Source organism: Leptidea sinapis, chromosome Z (assembly GCF_905404315.1).
Source record: "Leptidea sinapis chromosome Z, ilLepSina1.1, whole genome shotgun sequence".
Taxonomy (NCBI): Eukaryota; Metazoa; Arthropoda; class Insecta; order Lepidoptera; family Pieridae; genus Leptidea; species Leptidea sinapis.
In genome coordinates, this window is record NC_066312.1 from 34,692,581 (window position 1) to 34,718,960 (window position 26,380).

At 33.7% G+C, this 26,380-nt stretch overlaps 1 protein-coding gene and 1 non-coding gene across 2 annotated transcripts in view; both read left to right on the plus strand.

The window, feature by feature from the left end:
- The window catches only part of LOC126979135 (uncharacterized), an 87,125-nt gene extending 60,977 nt beyond the window's left edge, over positions 1-26,148 (plus strand). The window contains exons 4-12 of the mRNA XM_050828364.1: positions 2,073-2,239; positions 4,006-4,089; positions 8,832-8,930; positions 10,840-10,958; positions 14,344-14,499; positions 15,075-15,309; positions 15,863-16,075; positions 19,784-20,036; positions 22,372-26,148. Of these exons, the coding sequence (XP_050684321.1) occupies positions 2,073-2,239; positions 4,006-4,089; positions 8,832-8,930; positions 10,840-10,958; positions 14,344-14,499; positions 15,075-15,309; positions 15,863-16,075; positions 19,784-20,036; positions 22,372-23,601 (2,556 nt within the window). The 3' untranslated portion in view covers positions 23,602-26,148. The remainder of the gene's footprint in view (positions 1-2,072; positions 2,240-4,005; positions 4,090-8,831; positions 8,931-10,839; positions 10,959-14,343; positions 14,500-15,074; positions 15,310-15,862; positions 16,076-19,783; positions 20,037-22,371) is intronic.
- Trnas-aga (transfer RNA serine (anticodon AGA)) lies at positions 5,416-5,489 on the plus strand. Its single transcript has one exon. It is a non-coding gene; the product is annotated as a tRNA-Ser (tRNA).
- Positions 26,149-26,380: the final 232 nt, after the last annotated feature.

A 26,380-nucleotide genomic window follows, 5' to 3' on the forward strand; every position in this document is an offset into this window, starting at 1 on the left:
AGTATTTGACCTCGTTCTTCTCTATCAAAATAGTTTCGGAAACTAAATAAATAATAAAAAAGCGAGTTTCGCTTTTACAAAAAAAAAAATATAAACCGTACAACTGACGTCACACTAATTTGTGGACATTTAAAATTAAAAAGTTCAGTCTTTGTCCATGTTCTAGCTAATTGGTTAACTTATTTTATGAAACTTCGGAGCATCGAGTGGCTATAGAATTGAACGTAATAAATTTGCTCGGAAATACTGTAAAAAACTTTTATTGTTACATCGAACCGATTAAAACTGACGTCCGATATTCGATAGGTATATTTTTAGCGTTTTGTTCCATTTCCCAGTTTTACAACAGCTGTTACTTTTGTTTTAGAGTTTCATCCGGTGTTCGTGTTGATGAACATGATACCGGATGTGTATTTTCAAATTGAGGTATAAATTCATTTTTATTTACTGATACGAACGTGAAAGTATTAGCATCATCACTCCCAACCCTTTTGTCTATGTTTTGGTAACAGTTCACCGTATTTACAAATACATTTTTAATATAATTCTTTACGACTCTCTCCGGTACCAGATACCGGAATAACGTTGCGCTAACAATCGCATAGGTCAAACGCATAAAACTTAATAGGAATATACTCTTAAAACATTGTAACTAATTAAAATGCATTAAATTTATTTCATTCCACATTTATTGAATTAGGCGTTACTTTGCGGAAATCCATAATTATACAAATAATTTAAGTTTTCTTTAATGTTAATTCCGCCAATATTTGTTTTAAAAAACAATTCGACACGTGTTTCGCCTCAACACGAGGCATCCTCAGGACGTGTTGTCACGCCAAAATCTGGCACGAGACTCTGGTCTCTCTGGTGGCTTTTTGGGACTGGGATAACAAAGAATAGTACATGGTAGTAATGTTTAGCAAGAAAATATGGGCAGTACCTATAAATATAATAAAAAATATATCAGAAAATTAATAAATTTTATGTCCATTTGTCGAGTATGCTGGATGAATAGAATTTTAAATATAAAGAGAAAAATATATTTTGCTCTATCTTATACAAATTTAATTTGCACCAAAATTTGTATATTAAATCCCAGAAGTTGGAGATATCACTTGATGGACATCTCAAGTCAATTTTCGTAAATGCAATAATTGGGGTTGAGCAGGTTATCAACTGTAAAATAGATCTTGTAGATGAAACCATAACCGGAGAGTTGAACAAGATATTCCAAGATTTTACGATTGGGTCACTCGGATGGTTGGCTCAGCTGATAACAGCACTCAGACGCAACCCTAGAGGTGACCTAATGGTTGCCAAAGAGGCGCGGGTTCGAGTCCCGCATCGGCCATAAATTTTGTTATGAAGATAGGAGTACCTATATCGTTTCAAAATAACAAAATGTTTTGATTTATTTGCATAATAGAAAATAATATAATTATAATCTCAATTTTCATCATTTTTCGCTGCTGCAGCTGAATTCGAATTACGAGCGCAGCGAATTGCGAGAACTTGTCTCTTTATCTTATAACAACATCATTCTAAAGTCTATCACAAGCACACTTAAATATCCATCCATATTTGTTAGTATAAATTGCAAGCTTACAAAATAGTGTTAGTCATAACTTATTAATTCACATACTGAGAAAGATAAAATAACAATCTGGTCCGGGTGGACTTCCGGATGGTGATGACGGTAAATTACTATACGACTGCGTGCAGCCTTATCCACCGAGCCAGCATTGGAGAGCCGACAGCGTGCGCAGTATGCTGTTGGGACGGTCGTGCATGCGGCGCATGGTAGAAGCGCACCTAGAACGTGATATTGTATTGTACGCGCAGATTCCACATGTAACCCATAGGCTCCAGGTGTAAAAAGACTGACAGTACGCTTTGAAACTTTAACAGTCTCCCTGCATCGTTAACCCCTGCGTGCCAACATGTTGCATCGGACAGACAACGCTCTGCGCTCCCTTTCAATATTCACATTGTCAATGAGGTCCTCGGTAACCCAGTCACCCAAATACTTACTTGCTTAACTTTATTTAGAGCTTAAACTTTGTCCGCAGATAGTAGACGGGAACGCAAAAACAGACGTATCAAACAGGAAGGAGCCGGGCCTATTCTGTGGCGAGATCGAACAACCGCAGACATTCATCTCCGAAACGAACTTCGTAAAGATCGTGTTCCATGCGGACAACTTTACAGATCAAACCTACTTCAGTTTCGATTCCAGGTATGTATATAACGTGAACATGGCTATAAATTATTTTACTTTTAAAATTGCTAATATATAACAAGTCATTCTTTTATCATCGGCAAATGAGTTGCGGACTATTGGATTACTTGATCGAGAGTTTTAAATGTATGAAAGTCAATGCAAGTAAGACGAACTCTTTGAAAAGAATGAAAGTTTGACTGAGTGTAATGTTGCGATTGAAGAAGAGAGAGAGAAGAGACAATTAAAGAAGCAAAAATTTTTTAAATCATTGCCGCCTATTACAAATCAAAATGATAGAAACGTAATAAAATCTGTGGGCTAAGCCAAGTTACAATGTAATCGATTCATGTATAATTTATTATGGTTTTATTATTGTGTGTTAATATTAACTACTAACTAACAGCATACAGCTCGGGCTGTACTGATAAGTCTGATACAGATACTCTGCAGAGAATAGAAGAGGCGACTCTGAAAACATATCAAAAACTCGGAGTTCATAAACTGGAAATAAACATAATAGGTGAGGAAATAGCCTCGTTTTCCAAACGCTACAATCAAAGTCTGAAAAGGCATGCAAATCAACTTTTTATAACATGATGGTAAGTGATTTGTCCTGCCAATGGACAGTGTTACTCAGGTGATTGAACGTAAAATAATAACGTAAATAAGACATAATATCCCAAAGCAAAATATTATAATGCTTGCATTTTACTACCAATATATGGCAACTGACATGACACCGGAACCATCAATGTTAAAAAACCCATATTCTGGATTCTTCTCTTCTGCTAGTCTAACGATGGTTTGGACACGTGAAGTGAATGAGTGAAGAAAGATTGACTAATCAAATATATAGGGCAAGTGCGTGTGAGCAAATCTCTCACGGGAGACCTAAGAGGACATTTTACGACCAAATTAGGGAAGTTTAAAAAAAATAAAAGTACGAAGCACCCGGAACCGGCGAGTCTGTATGAAAAGAGTAATTAATGTAAAGGAAGCGCGTGAAGCTTGTAACGATAGAAGCCAGTGGCGTTCTATGGTCTCTGCCTTACCCTAGGGTAAAAAGACTTGAGTAAGTGTATGTGTGTCAGTCTAACTACCAATAATAAGTTTCAGAACAACAAAATAAAAGTTTTCAAAAAAGGTAACTATAGCGAAACATCTGAGTGAAGAATGTAACTTATACTTTTATAAAGAGATTGCCATCCTCTTCTTCATCTAACAATATTTTTATTGGACAAACGAGCGTACGTGTCACCTGATGTAAAGTGATCACCGCCTCTCACATGAGCGTTTCCAGCGTTTTAAAAAAGTATACGCTGTTTTTTTAAGGTGAAACACCGCACAAGGAATCTCATTCCATAGTTCAGTTGTAATTGGAAGAAAGTTCCTTGAAAACCGCACTGTAAAGGAACGCCAGGCATCTATATTGAGGATGATTTTCTAATTTGGGGCATGTCTTACGCAGGTGGAATTCAGCGGCAGGTATCGGGTCAAATAGCTCTTTAGAACTCTCCGCGTAATAATTGTGGTAGAAGACACACAATGAAGTGACGTCTCTGCAAAATACCTAGTGGTCTAGCCTTTCACAGTACACTTAATCTACTGTTATCCTAATATATGTTCTTTATATATGTTTTTGTATGTTTAAGTAAGTATATTGTATTAAATATATCGTTGTCTTGTACCCATAGTACAGGCTATGCCTAGTTTGGGGAAATATACTTTGTGTAAAAGTGTGTCAATATTATTATTTATTAATAATTGTTTTTATTGTCCAGGGCCGAGCAGCAATTTGAAGTATACCTAAGATACGGTCAGCATCCAGAGCTATATCCAAACAGAAGAGGAGAAGTAGTTGCCGGGTATGATATTTGTAATTTTTATATTCCTATCTTGATTTTTAATAGTTTTAGATGATGAGTGTATGTTTAAAATTCAAATTGTACGTATAGGAAGCTATTGAATGTATATCAAAATATAAAATGATTGTTTAACTATAATATAAATTTATTTTGTTACTTGCAATATATCGGGACACTTTTACGCTGACGCGTTTTATGATACCTAATCTATTATAATAACACATTTGTTGTACTATTTTTCATGCTTAGATTTGATTTTAAATGTAAATACCAATGACGGTCTATAAATAAAGACAACTCACGTCGTAAAAACAAAGCCGAAATATGGAAGATACCAAATTACACCATAATAAGCTTCGACTGCTATTATATCTGTACATCTGCGCATTTTCTCCAGTTGTTTAAAATATTCTTGGTCAATTAGCAGCAATGTAAACTATTAAAATTTATTCAGTTAGAAGCCGCTTCAGTGAGATTTCGACAGTGAAAGCTGACACACGACTAAGGAGAAATATGTACCTACATTTTCTTTAAACACACTTTTTCCGTTCCGCTTTAAAACTATCCTGCTCGTCGTAAAAAAAAACTGCGAATGATATTTTGTCCTTACTTGTTTTTAGGATTTTATTGATAAGTACTTAAAACTTTAAGATATATTACTTAACTTTAATTTTTGTATAGGCTTTAGACATGAAAATTAAATATTTTGCTTTTAGATTAGATATTACCAATTTTACCTGGTTTAGAGGTGAAGCTATAACCACTCCCATCTCTATTGTCAATCTTTAAATTAAATAAAAACTCAAATATTATTATGAATGCAATAAATTGAGAATCGACAAACGCAATTCCATTGTTATTGTCCAATTAGATCCCAAACTGAACTGTCAATGGAATGATTTTCTGTCAGGCACCAAATGGCGAACACTTTGGTGTGAACGTGACCGAAATTGTAAATAAATCGTGTTAAGCTGCGACGTGACTCTTGCTTACCTATTTTTACTACCTCTGATTTATTTCGGGTAATCAAGGCTGACTGATGGAGGGGTGCTCAGATGTATTAAGGGGAGAGCCATAATGCAATATGGTGTAGTAATAGCCATAGTTAATCAATAATATATTTCGTTCTCTACTTATTTGTAGCAAATCTGATCAGTAAATTGATTGTATTTAAATAAAACACTTTTAAAGGATTTTGTTATGTTTTAAAGTGATAACCCTCACTTATGGGATTCATTACACAAATAAAACTCAAAACAAAAGTTCATGAAGCCATAACCTGAGAGTTGAACAAAGCATACAAGATTTTATGACGACACGTCACTCGAACGATTGGCTCAGTTGGAAAGAGCTCTCGCACAGAACGCGAGAGGTCCCGGGTTCGAGTCCCGCATCGTTCATAAAATATTGTTTTCAGTTTTATTTGTGCATTTTAAAGGATTAACATGCTCTCATTTTCAGGGGGACACACCTCCTGGAATCCATCTATAACGGTCTTGAAACGTCGGGTTGACAAAAATATAAAAATGTAACTTTTACGCCAAAATGTAATGTAAAAACACAGTTAACAATAACACGCGTTACAATCCTTTAAAAGTGTTTTATTTAAATATATATGGGCGCAAATACTACAACACGAATTGAAAACACGTGCACCGAGCCCCATAAATACGGCCGCATTTCTTAACACGTGGATTAGCACGTGAGCCGGGTCCTATAAATACAGCCGCACGGTCGACACTTGGGTCAGACAATAGCAAATAGCCAGGTTTTCCCAGTTTCCTGGATTCCCCCCCCCACAAACCTCATGTATTAGTTTTTTAAGCATAACAAAGTTTTATCCCTCAATACGTAGATAGGGTTGTAGAAATAAGTTTTCTGATACCTACATATATAAGGCTTAATTGTTAATTGCTTTAATAAGTAGATTTAAGTAATTTTGTTACAATTTAATACCAAATATAGAAATCTTGAATTTGATTTTTTTCACTTGGGTCAGTCATGCTTGGGCCGTCGTAACGCTGCCCGTTCAATAAACGAAAGTAATAAAAGTGCAGTACCCTCAGAGCTCCAACATGACGTCGTAACGCTGCCCGTTGAATAAACGAAAGTAATAAGATACCTACTCGTGTAGTTTTCTTTAGAAGAACCAATGAGTGATCTTCAGCAAGATAGCAATTGTGATGTCAACAGTAATGACGTCACACCTTTTAAAAACAATACAGAGGTTCTTTCCTCGTCATATATAACACTCGCGTTAATCAAAGAAATTGATTGTAGCATACCTTACAAACTAGATGCATAAATTAAAGATTTATAAAATACTAGCTGGTAACAGGTGCACTAATCTTCACCTAAATAAATACATATATATAAAACAATTCAAATGAAAATTTAAGATGTTTTTTATTAGTTACGAAATTTGTAGAAACTTAATCATTAGAATATTTATTTCGTTTTTCCCTGTTCTTGTAATGAAATAATGTCACAGCAGAGCTGTCAAACAGTGAATCAATCTCGTAGAAGTATTCCTACAGAAATTAAAGTTTAAGAAAAAATATTAATGGTTATGAATTGATCTCCCCGCCGCAAATTCAATTCTAGAAATATATCCATGAACACCCGTAAAAAATAATATAGTTTTCATTATAGTTCACTTACGGCCGTTTTCAATACCATATCTCTACTAACGGATACATTGCTGTCACCGTTTAATGACAAGATCTTATGTATGCATAGTTATGTCCAGTATAGTTATAGTCCAATGCTTTATGTCGATAGGTTATTGAAATCTAAGTAAGCGTAAAAGGATAGATTTGTCTACCTCTAGTAAGTTAAAGTAAGGATAGGTAGGTTATTGAAAATGGCCGTAAGTTACTAAGATTTTCAGAGTTTCACCACTATCCGCTTAAATTGCAACTAAATGTAGCAAGTACATTTATCGGATCTAAAAGACTGAAAACAATTCTCAAAATTGGTTCGCAATAAAAAACATACTGCTTCAAACGAGGTGGGCACTCGTCCCCCTGTCGTACAAAAAGCACTCAATATCACTCGCAGTTGTTTCAAACCGCCTATTTAAAACGTAAGGGACAGGTGGAGCTCTGATTTATGTCTTGTAATCAAAGCTCGAGGATATTTGCTGACATCGGGATCCTTCAGGGACCAATATTAGCTTGCTCCAACAATCTTCTTTTATTACAAATATTTTACTGGCTTGGATAAATTTTATTTTTGCCACACGATCTTACATAGTATAGAGAACGTTGAGTCAAAAGACATGAATGGTAAGATATTTTTTTGCCAGCAATTTATAAAAACGACCTAAATTATAAATTTTAAATGTTAGTTCATAATATCACAGACCCTAACCAAATTATGGTTGTGTTACATACGGTTCAGTACAGTAATTCTGAAAAACATTTTTCAGCGAACAATAAACACTGTGGAGTGAACTTCCTTCAGGTTTTTCCATGAGCATAATTGAGATGAGTACCTTCAAAAAGTGTCTCAAAAGTCGACAATCCTTTTGTAATTCGTATGTTGCAAGCGAAGCTGGGCGGCGGTGATTACTTACCAACAGGAGACGCGAACGCTGGTTTGTCTTCTCCTTTCATCAAAAGATAGATTATTCATCACTTATAATCTACCACTTTATTACTGCCCCGAGTATGAATGGGAAGTAAATGTTCGATATTATTGAATAATGACGTTCTAAACATATAGACAAACCACTTCGTATAAAAATAAAGTCGTTTTAAGGAACATGCCACAAATTACACCAAAATAAGCTTTGACTGCTATGTATATAAATAGATTGTTTAATATATTCCTGAACAATAAGCAGCAATGTAAAACATTTAATCAGTTCAGCGGGTCTACCATGAACTCTTATTGCGATTCAATTGACTACCAAAAATGAACTGCTTTGCTATTTCGTACCACGACGTGATTAGAGCTATCTAATTGAGGTTGACGTTAAATAAACTGATAAAGCGCAATGATGTCAATCGAATGTCAAAGATGATATCAATTGAATCGCAAACTGATTAAGTTCGTTCATTCATTCGTACCATGAGATAATATTTCAACCTAAACTGGATAGCTTATGTGTCAAAGCGAGCGATTCGAAAAAAGTTGCTACTTCCTTAGAGGAAAATGAATCGTGTTGTTAATAACTTTTAAAAAATAGTGAAAACATACAGAATAGGAAAATTTTATTGATGGAGATGAGATGAGAATACTTTATTGGACTTTTTTGTAAAATAAAATACTAAAAATAAATACCAAAAATGAAAATACTAAAGACGAGGCAGTAAGGGCCCGGGCTATAGCCTGTTCGCAAAAACGAATTAAAAAAATGTACTCTGTCTGTGCTCCTGTCAAATCAAACATCGGAATCGCATCGAATTTATAACTCGATTCGGACAGTGACAATTGACACGCTACTAAGGAGAGAAGTGTGCTTACATTGTCTTTAAGCACACTTTTGCTGTTTCGCTGTCAGACTGCGAATGATATGTCATTGAATGTTTATAGAACGTCATTGTTATTGAAGTCTGCATTTGCACAAAGTTACACACAATAGTATTTCAGAAAATATCAAATATTTCATAAAATATCAAATATTTTATAAAATATCAAATATTTTATAAAATATACGAAATACCCTTCGAGTATTCCTATCGAGTGCATTTTACGTAGAAATTTCCTTTCTTTGCTACATTTGAGATATTCTGCAGATCATATTGCGAGCGGGTCTTCAGGGACTGTCGTCTTCAGACATGCTACGTGCAGTCGGCTGCCTACCCTGGGGTCTATCCGAGGAATCTGCACTGCAGGTCGGTAATTAAAACTATGAAGTAGCTGCGGAACAATGGATTTATGAATGATTCATCGTACTCTTTTATAAGTTGTATGAAGACTATATAGTGAATTTAGAGCTGACAATCATACTGAGGTGCAATAAAATTTCACCATACATTCAAAAGATTGACACATTAATTAAAATTCAAATATTTTTATTCAAAATAGCATTTAAAATCACTTATTGAACGTCAAAAACTACCACCCATTCAAAAGAGATTGCCTCAGACCTGAGAAGAATGGGCGCAAGAAACTCAGCGGGATTTTTTTTTATATTAATATATAATATTCATATAATTTATATTAAATAAAACAAATCTTATAACTATATTTACAATACTACGACTACATAAAATTAAAACTATCATTACGTGGAAGCGTACCAAGAATACTGGCAGCATTACCGCGTTGGATAGCAAGGCTGATCCGTTGACCGAAATAGCTGCCAGCGCTTGGGTTTCCAGTAGCCTTATTGAGGCGCGAAGATAGTATTTTGAACATTCTCCGCGCCTCTGGGCCCCACGGGCCAAGTGTCTCGACACCAAACGGCACAAAGATGTATGACTCACTGAGACCAACATATTTGCGACGCTTGCTGTCTTCGGCAGTCGAAGCAGCAGCCCCAGCACCAACTGACGTAACTTGGACATGAGAAGGAGCCAGAGTGTCGACGCAAGTAGCGTCCCACACCAGCGCCCTTCCCCGTGCCCAAGCCACCAGCGTCATTCCATCAGGACGCTTGCCATCGCGGCGGGTAATACCATTTGGCTCTAAAACAGCTGGTATATTAAGAGCAGCAAATGCCCTGCGGATGACCTCATTAATGCTGGCGTGACGACTGATACGGCCTGCCGATTTTAGGCAGGATAACCCGTGGCGTCCAAGAGCATATACCTGAACGCCACATCTACATTGATGTGGTTCATTCAGTTTTATACCTAGTCGGAGTGATACGCATATTGACAATGTCATATTGTCATGTAGCGTTCCAATCGGCGCAGAAGGCAAGGCTTGTAACCAAAAGCCCGACTCATTTTGTGTTACGGCCAAAAGACGAGCACGCTCTGTTATGTCAGTATATATTCATATATTATATTAATATAATAATATATATTAATTATATTATACTACAATGGCATTGTTAGAATTCTATAAATAATTTGGACATCAAATTCTTCAACACGTCTTAAGCGTTAAGCGTGGACAGATATTATTCAAGATAATTGTATATATTAAAAAAAAATTATACTCAACAAGTATTTTTTTAATTTTTATTACAATGGATTGTTATTATATAACTGAATATCTTTACAAAATGTGTACTGTGACTAGTTATTACTAATGATTTTTAAAGTATTTTTGTATCATTGAGATTAGAAACTCCCAGCCCATTTTTTAAATCACACAACAACTTAGCCTATTTATTTTAATATTATACAATTTTAGGTGCTTTGTGCACAACCGAAAATAACCAATCATCACTAACCTCTATACCGTCTTAGTCAAACAACATTAATATATTCCTTGAATTTGTGCTCAGTGAGTCTTAAGTATACTGTATAGTATTTTATTGTACAATTAAATTCCAAGAGCTTTGAAGGAACCCCTAACTCTAGCTAACTTATTAAACGGCACGTACAGTTCATTCTTCCTTCTTGAATTGAATGTATTCAAAACACAATTTTTCTTGAAATCAGTAATATTTTTTCTAACATACATTACATTCATATATATGTTTTGTCAGGAAAAGGTTTCTATGTTTATCAACTTAAATGTTTCCCGAAGCAAGTCCCATGGTTGCATATTATAAATTGCACTAATAGCCCTCGTCCCATTCTATAAACAAGTGTTAATAACATTGAATAATATTATAAATAATTACAGATACCATCTGAACACAAGACTCCCGTACATCAAGCTGTATATAGAAAACGAAGAGTTCAACATCGATGGTCAGCGGTGTGAGAATATTATGACATGTCCCATGAGGCCCATCACTTCAGGTAAATGTTCAACAAAAGCTATTGCAAAAATAAACAATATTGCCCGGAGAGACACATCACTCTCATAATTAAAATAAAAATTCCTGTAACGGAGTGTTCACATAACAATATATTATAGATTATCTTTTTTATACCGAGTCTGGCCATAAACACTATATTAAATTTAAAAAAAATGAGTGCGTGTTGAAACGAAATGAAGTTTTATTTGCGAGAAAGATGTTAACATAATCCAATATGTTTTGTCAATTGCCATGCAAAATATGTAAATATGTTATCAAGATGTACATGATTCCCTTTTTTCTAAAATTTCGTTAATTGTTAAATGTTGAACTAATCTAAGTTGAACTAATTAATATTGAAATACTTTAACTTGATAAGAGCTTAGGTTATTACTTAAATTTTATGTATATTAATATGATAATGTAAGGAAATGTTATTTATTAATAAAATCTTTTATTGATTATAAACTATATTTTATCCTTACTTATGATTCTTGAATACGTACGTTAGAATTTTGTGTATGTATATATTAATATTATTATTTTATCTTATAAAAGTAACAATTGGTTGGAGTGAGAGAAGAGGAACCTGCCTACCGTTGCCGTAAGCGTGTGAGAAAGATAAGCCAGACAGACTGGCACCATAACGCGTTACGTTACAAAGCAGTTTACCCTCCCATAAGAAATTGTTACTTCAAATAATATTAAAATTACATTAGAGTAGAGATAGAATCAGAATTATCAAAATATCAAATTTGTGCAACTCGTTACGCTCCTGCACCCTAACTTGCCCGTTTAGCTGGTTAACAACTAAAACAAAATAAAAAATGTATGATAATAGGGTCACAACATAAAAGAAAATTATTTAATCCTGTTGTGCTTATAGTATTTAAGCTTGCCTTATACCTTTCGTCATTCATAGTCAATAGTGTCGTAATCAGTTGATAACGCAAGTATAACTTCCAGCTCAGGAGGCTCGTAACTCTAAGTGAGACTTAAAGCCTTCTAAATCACTCACTAATCGGCTTTGTGCAAACTTATGTGCTGGATCCATGACTCGGCTTAGATTACTTACAATTTAGAGCTCTGGATTCAAGATACATATTATAACTATGACACTAAATAGTACCATAGGTACTATCCATTTAAGTTAAAATATTCTAAGCCATTAAGGCTTTGGTTTCATCTTAAGCTTTTAATACACAATCACATCTACAATTTCAACTGCTTCATATTATAACGCACTAATTCCAAACTAAAACTGCTAAAATAATTGTTTCCGCGCTGCCAACAAACAATAAATTTGTTTACTAACTCGGAGCCTTTGACGAGAAGGTGTTTGTAAACAAAAACATTGTCATTCTATAATTACATTATCACTCCATATTGTTAATACAACATTTTAAATTAATTCCCTTGTATTATGGACTATTGATAATATGCGAATAAAATATTAAAAAGACAATACTACATACGCTTCTGCTAAAACCACCATGTATTTTAAAATGGGCAATTATATTTAAAAAAATAGCAGTAGTTATATGTGACAACTTCAAAATATTAAGATATTAAAAAAAGCTTGGAACGTAGTTCACATTTCAAATAAGTCCAGTTTTTATTTTTGGTTAGAAATATTCATAACAAAATACAATAACAATCATTTCGTAGCTGATATTTCAGCTGCTACGATCACAAGGCGTAGTCTTAATTACGTACGACATCAGTGATTTAAGTACAACAAACAATACTCTCAAACCTTAACTTATATTGATCGTGGCGCTCAAAATTTTCAAGACTACGTTCTTGTAGTTGGATTATTTTATGAAGGGCGTACAAATAAGCATATAAATAGGTCACCTGATAATGATCATTACTACCATTGATACTCTCTTCATGCTCCAGACGGATCACAAGAGAATTGCCTGCTTTGTAAAGTGTCGAATAAACCAAAAACATTGGTTTAGGTCACTGAGGATCGAACCAATAGGGAAATGGAGAAAGTTCTACCTACTACACCCCCAACACTTTCAATTAGCATAAGCTTACTGATCCAGCCAGCAACGGTGATGACCACATAGAATAAAAGCGACCCACACGCTTGTTATATTTCCAAAGACATATTCTCAAACAAATTTTCCTTATAGATTTTGCAAAACAATTCCATTACCTTTTGGCACAAAAAATCAAAATGTTTGCATGTCCATGATTATGCATAACAAATATTCATGTGTTATTAATTAATTCATTAATACAAACCCCAAGTACAAACAAAGCTTAAACAATAATTAATACAATGTAACAATCTTTAAGTAGCGAAACTTTTGACGGTTGCTAAGAACGTTACAACCCAGTAAAGTTGGGAGCCGAGGTTACGTCCATTATTGGATATTTGTTATTTATTACCGCTATAAATTACCGCCTCACCTTGCGGGGAATAATAGCAGAAAAATTATAGGATACTTCGGAGGCCTATTCGGTAATATTGGATCGCCTTACTAAGCCATTTATTAGACTATAACTTCAAACTGAAAATTATTTATGAATCTTTCAGCTGTGGCTGGATTTTATGCTGTCTTAAACTCTCAGCCCTCTCATCCGTGAAACGTATTGTTACAAGCTATATTTTTGTTTAATGTATCTTTAATCATTCAAAATAATCTTTAATTTGTTCCAAAGTTGGAAGATTTACTTTGGCGGCTTCTTTTCGACGTTTGATTTCACTTTTAATATCATAAAAATCATTATTAGCGTTCAAGTCAAATAATTCAGTAAACGAGATTGTGTTTTATGGTCCAGTTTATTTTGATTGTGAAACTTAAAATATCTTTTTTGTAGGCTTGTTTGTGAGTACCATAGCTTTTGTCGTGAAGTAGCCATGTACAAGCAGTATTAATTTTTGATTTGAAGGCCACCATAGCTAATGGAATTACTACTAACTAATTATTAAATACTAATTTACGCGCCTGAATAGGACGATTCGAAACTCAAGCACTGGCAGCTATTTTGATCAATGGATCAGCCTTTATACCCAATATGGAAATGCTGACAGTATTCTTAGTACACATCCTCGTAATCATAGTATTATAAATATAGTTATAAGATTTAAGTTATTTAGAAAAGTACTAATTATGACTACCAAGTAACCAGCGCGATTGCGATATCATTCAATCTTTTTCTCATAATAGATGTCAATGATCTAAAGAGATCAATTAATTCTTTAAACATAAACATGCTGAGAAATGTAGAGGTAATATTAAATCAGAGATACGGCAGCACAACGTAGATAATAATAATCCATCCATTTGGAAATTAGAGTAAATATCACCGTCAGAACTATGAGAAAAATTATAATTAAAATCTGAAATTCAAATATTTATTTTCAACAGGTTCAGAAAATTGTCCATACGACTACATTCGCATTTACGACGGTAAAGATGAATCTTCAACGGTGATTGGGACGTTCTGTGGAATGGGCAAGTTTCCGTACTCGATCATCGGCACTTCGCAAGACTTGTTCGTTGAGTTTGTCAGTTCGCCGGCAGGTACGAAACTTCGACTTCACTGCATCGATTTTAGTTTATATTCGCCGGTCTGTAAGCTGTATTAGCTCTTATTGTAACAATAAACTTGTGGTTCGACTCAAATTTGACTTTGCCAAAGCAAGGGGAAACTATAACAGAATTCAAATATTAACGTTCTAATGTGTTTATAGTTCTCATCTTATATAAATTATACGTGTAGATAGAGTCTCTTACTGTTAGACAACCGATTAAAACAGGCCAGGAATATTAGTTTGTTGTACGTTATAAGCTACGTCTTACACTCGCGATTTGTATGACACTTTGTGTTAGTGTGCCTGCATTGCTCAAAATAGAGGTTAGTTTTAAACTCAATTTTTTTCGCCGTCCACGACGAAGTGGACTGTTAACCTCTATTTTGAGCAATACACACACACTTACACAAAGTGACACACAAATCGCGAGTGTAAGCGTAATCGTAGCTTGTCGCGCACACTAAAGTTATATACCTGGCCTGTTTTCATATTTTATCTAGTAGCAAGATACTCTATCATGACGTATAAATAATCTAAGTTAAAAGTATAATATTTTGATAATAGGACCACTCCTGAATACCGGTTTCCACTTTAACGTTGGCAATTGGCCTGGACACGTGGAAGCTCCCGGCTCTAAGATTGGGAACTGCGACTGGCTACTGACCGCTGACTCCTTGAAGAAGTCCGGTGATACTGAAGGCATCTTCCTGTCGGTGGCTCATTGGTACCCACCTCACACTTCCTGCACTTACTTGATGCAAGGGTTGCCTGGACAAGTCGTGAGGCTATACTTTCCAAGGTAAGATTATTATTTTTTGAATTTAAAATAAAAATAAGGAACGTGACGAATAGGACGTTCAGCTGATGGTTATTGATACGCCTTGCCCATTACAATGCAGTGCCGCTCAGCAATTTTGGAATACCCAAATCTGCTAAGCGGCACTATAAGGCACATAATATCATAAGTTACATTTAAGTCTGTTTAATGCGTTACATTTCAATTGATATGATTGTTACTTCATAACTTGATAAAATGTTACTTAAATAGCAATTATACAAATTAAATTTGTTACAAAAATTTATGAACGATGCGCGACTCGAACCCACGACCTCTCGGGTTCCCTCCGAGCGCTCTCTCGATTGAGCCAACCGCTCGAATGACGCATGGTTCGTTAATCTTAGTATGTTTTGTTCAACGTGGCTCCATCTAACATATATCTACATTGCGGGACGGAACGCGAGAGGTCGCAGTTCGAGTCCCACATCGTTCATATATTTTGGTTAATAATTTGATGTGTATAATTTATTAATTAATCCTTTAAAAATTGTTTAAAATACCAATTATTCAACAGCTTTCGAATAAACCGGATAGAATCCCCAATAGTGCCGTGGAGTGATGACTGCGGAGAATCTCTAACCCTATACGATGCACCCAGACCTGATGATGCGAAGATCATCAAGACATTCTGCGACACGTTCAGCAGGCCGATGGAGAAACATGACTTTGTGTCGACAGGCAACGCGATGTTTGTGAGGTTTGAGAGCAAGACTGGAAGCTATAGTGGGTGAGTTGATAACGTATTTTCAATGTCAAATTACGACTATTAAAATTAATCAAACTACAAAAAGAATTAGCATATAATTAACAACAGAACTATCTTATTAGAAATAAAAATAAGAAATAAGTAAAAACACTGCGCGGAATGTGATTGCTAATAGAAGCTGACCCCATACTTTATAATTTAAAACTTGGGCTGGGAGTTTCTTTTCAGTTCTTCTCCCCATGTGCCCCTTTACGAACTGATATAGCTTCATAACGTTTACCAATTATTATTTTAATTTAAAGTATTTATACACGATAATATAAAATATATACTTACAAACAAAAAATAGCAAAATAAAAATATGATGTCACGAAATGGACACTCACTCAGCATATTTGGAATTGAGATTAAGATAACCTCAATTCCAAAATTAGAAAAGATTGGTCTCCGCTGCGCTCCAACTAGATACCGCCAAGAACAGCGTACTTGAGCCAGTCTCGAACAATATGTGACGTTGACGTGCCACATGTTCCATTAAACTTTGCAAATAATTGAAACTAAAATGCCGGTTTGCGTAGTAAAACTTTGCTAAAATAATACTACTAGAAATAAGAAAGACACTGGGATCATATATTATCGGTATGCATTTTGTATTTTATTAATTTCAATGTAAAATAACACAAAGCGTATGATACAAAATTTTAAACATACCATTGAGTGGTAAGATGCCACGCCACGCACGCAAGCATCTAATAGTTGCCTAGTTCTTAGGTATTGCGGTAACTTGTTGGACTGCAGCGAAGGCCAATTCTGAATCTAAGATTCTAACACGTCATATTTTCAGTAGGTACCTACCAAGTGGACCTGTTGACAGCCATAGATAGCACGGTTCCTTTCGTTATAGGTTAAGGGTATTAAAAATAGTAGAAAAGATGAAATAACATGGAATAATTAGAATTTCAAAAGATCTTTTAATTAAATAGATATTATTTTGAGTTTTTTTTTATTTATTTAAGTTTATTGTAATAATATATTATGTTATTGTCACTCCCTGTGGTAAATAAATATATTTAGATTATATTTTATTCATAGTTGTGATCATCTTTGAGGCACGAACTCGCCGATGCTTTTCAGCAGCCCTCGTGTCATTTGGAGGAGACAGTTGCTCCCCATTGTAATAAATTTGAGTTAATTGTACTAATTTCCCTCCGAATTTACGAATAACAAAAGTTCAGAATCAAATCCATACATGCATTTCGGGCTGACCTTCAAAAAATGTTGTTTATTTTGAGTTATTTCTGATTACTATGTCGCATGGTGTACTGTATAATAAAATATTCTTTTTATAAAATTTTAATGAAATACAAATCTACCGAACTTTTTTAAATTTCCATATTGGATCTTTTTATGGAAAAATGCACAAACAGCTTTGGTTACTTTCGATATTTAGAAAAATTTCGTATCCCTGATTCGTTCTATGTAGTTCTACCGCTATTCTTACCAAAAAACGAAACTAGCATATTACAGTAAAATCTACGTCAAAATAGATTTGCTTACTAAAACAAAATAGTCCTGCTTGAAACCTCTAATATTATGTACAGAAAAACTAGTTAAAACTGGCATAATTAAAGTCAACAGAAATATTTTTCCATTCAACGAGTAAAGTTTGAATAAAGATACCCAATAAAGATAAAGAGACGATCAACTTCAAGAGGCCAGCCAAGCTTAAGTACACAGACGACCGTTTTCATCGCTTGTTCTTCAAACTAATGCAAAAAATTCTCCTCAGCTAAATTAGCAAATGCCTGAGATTAATCAACGTGATTATTTTAATGGATTTCTTGCAAGAAAGACCCCTTACGTAATCCATCATTCCTTTGAATCCCATATGCCAATCAATGCGAAAATGCTCACATAATTGCCTTCTAAGCGTCTAATTGAGTTGATCTCTGTTAGCTCTATTAGCTCCCCTATTTGTTCCCTCGTGTAAACACGTAAGGTTTTATAGCTGACATGGAACATTCTGGATAGTTCTAATAATTTCTATACGCTACCCAATAGCTTCGCTTATATGTATCTATCATATACTTAGAAACTAGCTTAAAGGCGATAATGCGTGATCAATTTAGATTTGTCTAATTTGTGTTAGCTTGTGGGTAGCTAGTTTAATATCCAAAGTAACAAGGAACTATTTCCAGCGTGGCTAATTGCTTACGTCTTATCAATCAACATCGGTTAAAGTAAAGTTACAATAGATTCGATTTCAAAGTCAAAGTCAAAGTTTATATTTGCATAAACGTAGTGCATAAACGTAAATGTACCTACATGTTTGCCACATTTATGACGTGCAAATTTTATAAAATACATTTCTAAATCATTAGTTACAATAATATCAATTTAACAAAAGATTAGTAGCAGTATTATATAGTATATAGTCAAGTTTTTAGTTGAAAATATTTGTCTAATGAATATAAGCAGTTTTTACTAAGGTACATTTTCAATTTAGATGAGAAAATCCTATTTGACGATACCTCTCTTATTATTTTTGGGATGTGATTATAGATTTGTATGCACATACAAAAACAGTTTCTCGGAAATAATGTTCTACCGCAAGGTACTTGTAGTTTGGTGGGGTCCCTGGATGGGAAAAGAGAAGTGTTTTCCCGTTTACTGAATTCGCTAAAATTTTTCCTTTTTTTTTCTTGCTGAATCTCCGTGACATTGTGACATCTGTGGTATGTCTAATTTACTTGGAAATATTTACAAGAAGGACCAATGACAATACAATTTTTTCATTATTTTATCCTTATACCAGGTTTATTAAAAATATCAATAGATATACGATGTACGAAGAAATCGGGCCTTTTAATTATAATCCAAGTTGTTGTTGATTTTAATACTTAATTTATAAGATAATTTATAATGTAAGCCCGTGGAAAAAAATTTACCTAAACTAACATCATTGTGGTGATAGTTTAAAAAAATTGTTTATCTTCTCTTTACGTTAAATATTTTACGAATTATTAATTTTTTACAAATACAAAATAAATTTAGCCCAGAGAAAATTAACGAACATTTGTCTCTCAAACACTGACTTTTTATTTCATCTTTCATTTCATGCCATCAAGGTATACACTAATACAAACATAGTGATAATACATCAATAATAACGTTCACTGAGGTCAGTGATGGTTCAGTTATAGGCAAAAATGACTTGCTATTCAACAAATTAAGCCACAAAATAAATTAAGAATTATAATATATACATACATCTATGAAAAACAGTCTAAATATAAATTAACTCAAAAATAAATCGAGGTCATCCCAACCTTATAAGAACCGTTTTTATATATTTTTAATGAGACGAGCAGGACGTTCAGTTGATAGTTATTGATACGCCCTGTCCATTACAATGTAGTGCCGCTTAGGATTCTTGCGAAACACATAAATTCTGAGAGGCAATATCATTAGTTCTATGCTTTGTGACGTATAGAAAGTATTATTCCTCAATATTTTTAAGTTTCAATTTTTAAATCTTTTACAGTGTCACAAATAAACATTTTTCTTTAATCTTTCTTTCTTTCTATTCAAGGGAGAGTAATTACTTAAGTTAGATCAGGATCTACGATCGGATGAGCAAATTAACAGAGAAAAGGATTATATTTCTTACACACTCTCGGTTGAGTTTCTTCCATTTCCTCTAACATAAAACTTTTCTTTCCTAAATAGATCATCATTATATTACTGGGCGCACTATGACTTCTTCAACAATACTCGCTTCGGTGAACCAGTGTCTGGAACAGCATGTGACGAGGTGATAGCGTCCTGGAAGCAGAGAGCGGGGAGACTCCGTTCTCCTCTCAACACCCTGGTGTACAAGCAGGCCCCACCCGGCGAGGATGTCCACTGCTTGTACAGATTGGTGACAGACAAGAGGATTTACGCTAGAGTTATACTAACTATACTTAGCGTGAACTTTAAGGTGACTCAATCTATATATATCAATAAAATTTAATAATAATAATATATATATAATAATTAAGCCTTTATTCGGACCACAGATATACAATTATGTTATTTTATATGTATTTTAAAATTATTCATGTATTTGTTTACTTTCTGTAAGTCAGTTGGCAAAGACCTTCTCCAACCTACTCTATTCTGCTCTATCTCTGGCTACTCTACTCCATATTATGCCAGCAACCTGTCTGATATCTTTTTTGTTGCCTGCCTAATAACAATTAAATTTGTTTCTGTTAGTTATATCAAAAAACACGGTATTTACTAAATGCATAATTCTGAGATAACCTTAACTTGAGGATAGCTCGTGTAACAAGGTATTAATTGATTTGAATTAATCAAAAAATGCAACTAAATTGTACTTAAATGAATAAAAATCATGAACAAAATTAGATGCATTGTAACATATTTATTATAACGGATATCTACACAGATAAAAGTACTGGCATCTATTTCTTATAATCCTATATTTTAATGTGATGTCTTGACTCGTAATTATTTTAAAATAAAATAGTAGAAAAAAAACAGCTTATCTGTATTACAGACTCATCTATTGTTTTTGCAATCTCAAGAAATTTTTTTTTTTATAAATATTTATTTTATGTTATTTCTTTGTCTCAACACTAAATAGAATGCACTTCTTTTCAAAATTGTAACCTTTGGCGTTTTTATAGGCCTTTAATCTGTTTGTCTGCGAGTATATTTATGTATTGAGCCTCTACTCGAGACATTTTTTATGATACTCAAGTGTCGCATATAATAGGCCATGTTCTCTAAATGTCAGTGAAATTAGTACATATTAAATGGGGCTTAGAGGAGGACTTGAGAACAGCCTAAAGCTTATATAGTCTAGAACATTGGCTTTGAGCCAGGCTTGAAAAGTTTACGCCTTGCGATCAGCTCAAAGAGTCATGTTGGAAAGTCTACAGTGACTGATAAATACAGTACTGCCAGATTTTAAAATATAATTATAGAATAGAATAACTGAATGCAGTTTTACTCTTTGTATACAATGAAGCCGCTATGACGACATAAAACATGATTTACGTAAGTAACACTTTCGTAAGTTTTTTAAGCACCTTTCGTAGTGCTTTTAGTCGCTACCTTTGAGTAGAATTTCATTGATTATTTAACAGTCACATATCATCTATCGAGTCAAGATTAGAGATTATTTTATGGCACCAAGTTCCAGAGACAGGGAAAGTCGCGATCCATTACTCAAAGTACAAAATATACCACCTGACGCTGATTATAATCATACAAAAATACCACCAATAATATTTAATAAAAAGATTTTTTTTCCAAAAATAAACATTAAATATAGTCGTAGCATCTATTGTGTTGATATGTTGTAGCCAAAAATTATATTAAAAAAATATTTAAATTTATTAACACAATATAATACTTATAATGGGCTTCTGTTACGGAGATACTCCACGATATAAACGCATAAAGTGTTTTTTTTTTGTTTTTTGTATTGTTTATCAATTACAAATGCTTAATGAGCCCAATGAACGATAAAATATTTCCTTTGTGAAAAATGGATTTCAATTTTAAATCAACCTTTAAATAACTAACGACTGGGCATTTTATGTGATATTTTATGACCAGTTCACATGCACTAAAAGTAAGATATAGGACGAAAGAGACAGAGTATGCGTAGATGGAATCTTATTTTATTAGCAAATAATTATTTTATTCACTGGATAGTAGAATTTGTCTAATATGGATTTCATGTTATTATTACTTGAAAGGTTAAATATCCTTTAGCGCTCCATCTATAAATTACAGTGCAGTCAAAAGTTCATTAATTCAATACATATTTGAATAATGAAATATCAGTTTCCACGTTGTTTACTGATATTTATTAAACATCCATTTTGTTGAGTTTCATCTACCGTACAGTATTTTTATTGCACTTAATATTTCACTTTGAGTACCTCGATTTTAATTCTGATAAAGCTTTGTTATATAATCTTATTACGTTCGTTAATTCATTATGAAAATTTAATTGGAATATTTTGTTAATTATTTTTGATGAAATGGTTTTTCTTTGTTTGATTTTCGCTATTCCCAAACCTGTTTACACAATATAAAACATATATTTATATATTTCAAAAGGTTATATTTTATTTTTTCAATACCCCGAACACTTCTTTAATCAACCATCTTTTTTGTCACAAGCTAATCGACAATTATTACGATCAGAATTTTGTACCCATTAATTTTCTTACAGAATTTGCCAAGTTTAAGTTCGATCGAATAACAAATGTTTTAATTTTTTATTTCTGTTTCAGGAACATCCATATACACCTGTGTCCTGTCAGAACTGCTACGAAGACCGTGCTGACAAGCTAATTATTTGGGAACCCTTCCCTGGCAATCGTTTTCCTAATATGAGTAATTCTATAAGTCAGACCACAACCCCTTTACCACTACATTTAGCTGTTCAAAGATCTCTTGGCTCCTGTCTTTGCGCAAAACATGTAAATACTGTAACCCGCGTCAGGCCGTACAGAGTCGTGTCTTCTGGTGAAAACCTTAACTTGCAATTAATAGTAGATAATGCCCATGCCGCAGCATCGTATTTCAAAAACCCTTCTCCTCTGTTCGAAGCTCGATATGAATTTGTTCATGGGCCTCTTTGTGGTCCTGCTGTTTTAGCAGCTTCGTCTGACGGTGAAATTGTTTATCCACATTTAGAAGCACTTGGCTATACGGAACCACCAAAGAAGATACAATGTATTTGGGATCTTGAGATAGAAGAGAAACGCGATATATGGCTGCATTTCGATAGCATTAAATTTGCTTCTCGTCACTGTGACGATGGTAATATTCAAATATTCTTACCAGGTAGAATAGAACCTTATCTATCAATTTGTGGAGAAAATGTTTCGTTAGCACGAGAACTGCCAATTTTATCTGCAGGCGAATTGGGTTTTGAGTCCCTAGATGATCCTTTAGTAATTGAAAAGGAGAAAACCCGGTCTATAAGGATAGTTTTCATTGGGAGTGCTTCTCCAGCCCGAGCTGCTTTCAAAATTGCTTGGACTGGTCTTTACCATTTACCGAAAAACTCAGACGGCTCGTTAATGACATCAAAATTAACAGACTTTAGTACTGGTACCACAGATTCTTTAAATGGATGTGATTTTATATGTCCGGGGGAAGAAGCGCTTTGTATTCCGGCTAGATTGATTTGCAATGGTGTTGTGAACTGTCCTAATATGACAAGTAGTAGAGGAAAGTACTGGACCGCTGAGGAGAAACAAGCGAGGGAGGCATATTCTGAAGATAGTTTACGACGACTTGGATATTTAGATGCTCTAAGTGGTATTCAATTAGGGAATTTGAATGATGAATCACCAGAATTATGCACAGGTGTTAGAATGACTGGAAGTAGTGATTGGTTAGCTCCAATTTTGGGTGCCTGTTTGGCCTTAATTGTTAGTGTCTGTGCATTAGGAGCAGCTTGGAAACTTTGTTGCCGAAAGAGGTCTCCAGATGAAGAGTCGTTGGATTACTGACATGCGGCCCGCGGCGCTGCGCATGCGCCGCCCACCCTTCATTCTCGATCGTCTTCTAGAGACCTACCCTTGGACTGGAGTCTGCATTAATAGACCCTGTATTGAGTGCCCATAAATACCAAATGTGGCTCAATTATATTAAAAGTGTATGACATAAAATTTCTTCAGCCCTTCCCAACGAGTAGGCATAAATCCTAAGTATTCGATATCACCTCACTTTTGTCCCATTTTCAAAAGAAGAGGCATTAAACGATATGTATATTAAATGTATATACCCGCAAAATTAATAAACCCTAACAAAATCTTGAAAGATGGTTAAATAGGGTAGTAAACGGTGATAATAGCCATATTGGTAAGTTATTAAGATTCTCTCTGATTAAAATAACAAGGTGAATTAACCAACTCACGAAACCATTTTAATATTTGCGAACTTAAAATACAGAGAGGCAATAGAGGTTTTGAGTAATATCACTATTTACAGAAATAGCTTAGAACATACATGACAATATAGCCTCAAGAAAAGCTTGATGACTAACATAATTAATACTCAATGGAAAAAATTCTTTTTACAAATATATTAAGTTTTTTTCCTAAAATATATCAAGATATACTTGTAAAAAGAGCTGTAATAGAATCTCATTAGACATGTGGGCTGATTGGTTACCGTTCCGGGACAACATTTAAGGTTTAATTCATCCTATTATTTTAGTCTATGATTTGAAAATTGTTCAAAGTTCTCTCTGACAAAATTCTCTATGCCTCATCCCACTCAAGCCTAGAAGACCAGTATTCTTTCTTGAAGTTTTCTATCATACCATAAATTAAATATTATGACGTACAATTCCCAGTTGAAAATAATTATATGTATAAAATCAGCACGATTACACTATTACAAAATATGTAAAGCTGATTTTTCTTTGTGTGTAAATAGCTACTACAAAACAAAGCTGAACCTTTAGTACATAGCTAAGAAGAAGTAGTTTTAATTAGATATTATGTTCATTGAATGTTAAATTGGGAATATTTGAACTATAAAAACTAATAAAGTTTGATTATTTAAGTGAATTTCGTGAAGGAAAAACAAGTATCTCAAGAAATTTTCAAGATCTATAAAAGTTGTTAATGTTTTATTCATGAATATTAAATAAGGTTTTATTGTTCCCTCGAAGTAGATCAAAGTTATTTCTTTTATTTCGTCGTTAGGAAAAAACTTCGTAGATTTTATCGAGTTTCCATGGAAACCAATATCTCCCCAATTTCCATCTGAATCTCGCTATTCAACATTGGAATTCTTGCGTAATTTTTGTAGGAAAGTATAATATTCAATTTGTAATAAAATATTTATTATAAAAAGGGAAATATATTACCTGCTTTCCAGATATTGACTTAAATTAAGTTTGTTACTGTGTAAGTGTGTCAAAGTAATTTAAATAATGAGTCTGGCACTACTACTACTGGTATTGTCTCGTGTATATTCACTCATATTGTTGTCACTCTGTCTATCTTACTATTTTAAAAGAGAGATACTATACCCATAGACTTACAATATACCAGCGTAAAGGCAAACAAAACATGCGAGAGAGAAGAACATCTATAAGGGATCTCCCTGTAATAGATGCAGTATCTACAGCAAGATAGAAAAGTAAAGTGAATCTATCGGTATTGCAACGGATTTTGATTGTGAAAGCAAATAAAATTTTGAATAACAACCACTAGCTAACGCACACATTGACAAATCAAATCGGGCTATCAGATCATCTATACGCTATTATATTCTGAGTCTATATTTCACTATACCATTGTTATTCAACTAATGATCAAATTAAGATTATTAAATTTTAGATTCCATTTAAACCACAACCAGTGAATGTCTCTCATTCAGTCAACCTTTCTGACTTTGTGACACCCATTCCTTTCTGTGACTGAATCCTAGATTCTTTGATAGTTCTGGCATCATTAAAAATTCAAGTAACTATCTGAACTTGAGTAAGTCAAATTCGTTTCTGTAGTAGATTTGTGCTGAGTTATTCTCCCATATTTACGAAAATGTACTCTTGATGTTTCTAGCAATTTTAATGTATTTTTTTATAATAATGACCGTCGTCTTGCAGCCATTGTGTCGTATTAAGTATTCTATGTAAATTTAGATATTATTTCTAGGAGCTCAAATCTTTTTGCTGCGTAGGGCTCAAATCATGAATTTCCAAACAGTCATTTTTAGTCAATATTTACAGCGTATATCAGCTTGCTACGATGCGATACCGAATTTCCTGTAAATAGACAACTTTTTTCGAAATTTTAAAATTAGAATCATCCAAGTATAAAGCATGTAACAATCCAAAATAATTATAGATTGCTTTTCCTATTTTATGGAAATTCCCTGCTAAGTAGCAGTACCTAATAACAGAGTAAGTTCTGCGTACTAATATTTGACTATTAATCTTACACACCCTTTGTTCAATTATGTGTTTGGAAATAATGTTGTTGATTGAAGAACGATTTTGTTCATAATCGAATGTTGAAATAAATATATTTTGTACAAAATAATGTTGGTTTTATTTTGAAATACCATATTACCATTATACTAATGATACCAATAGTTGTTGATAAAATATTTTTATCATATTATTATTTATTTAAAATGTGTGTAGATTGTTGCACTACTTGGCATGGTTTTTAATTTAAAATGTATGAATTATGAGAAAGCTGCAAATATTATTTTAAGAGTAGCAGTTGGTTTTATTTAATCACAAACCATCAGGTAACCCTTATATTTTCT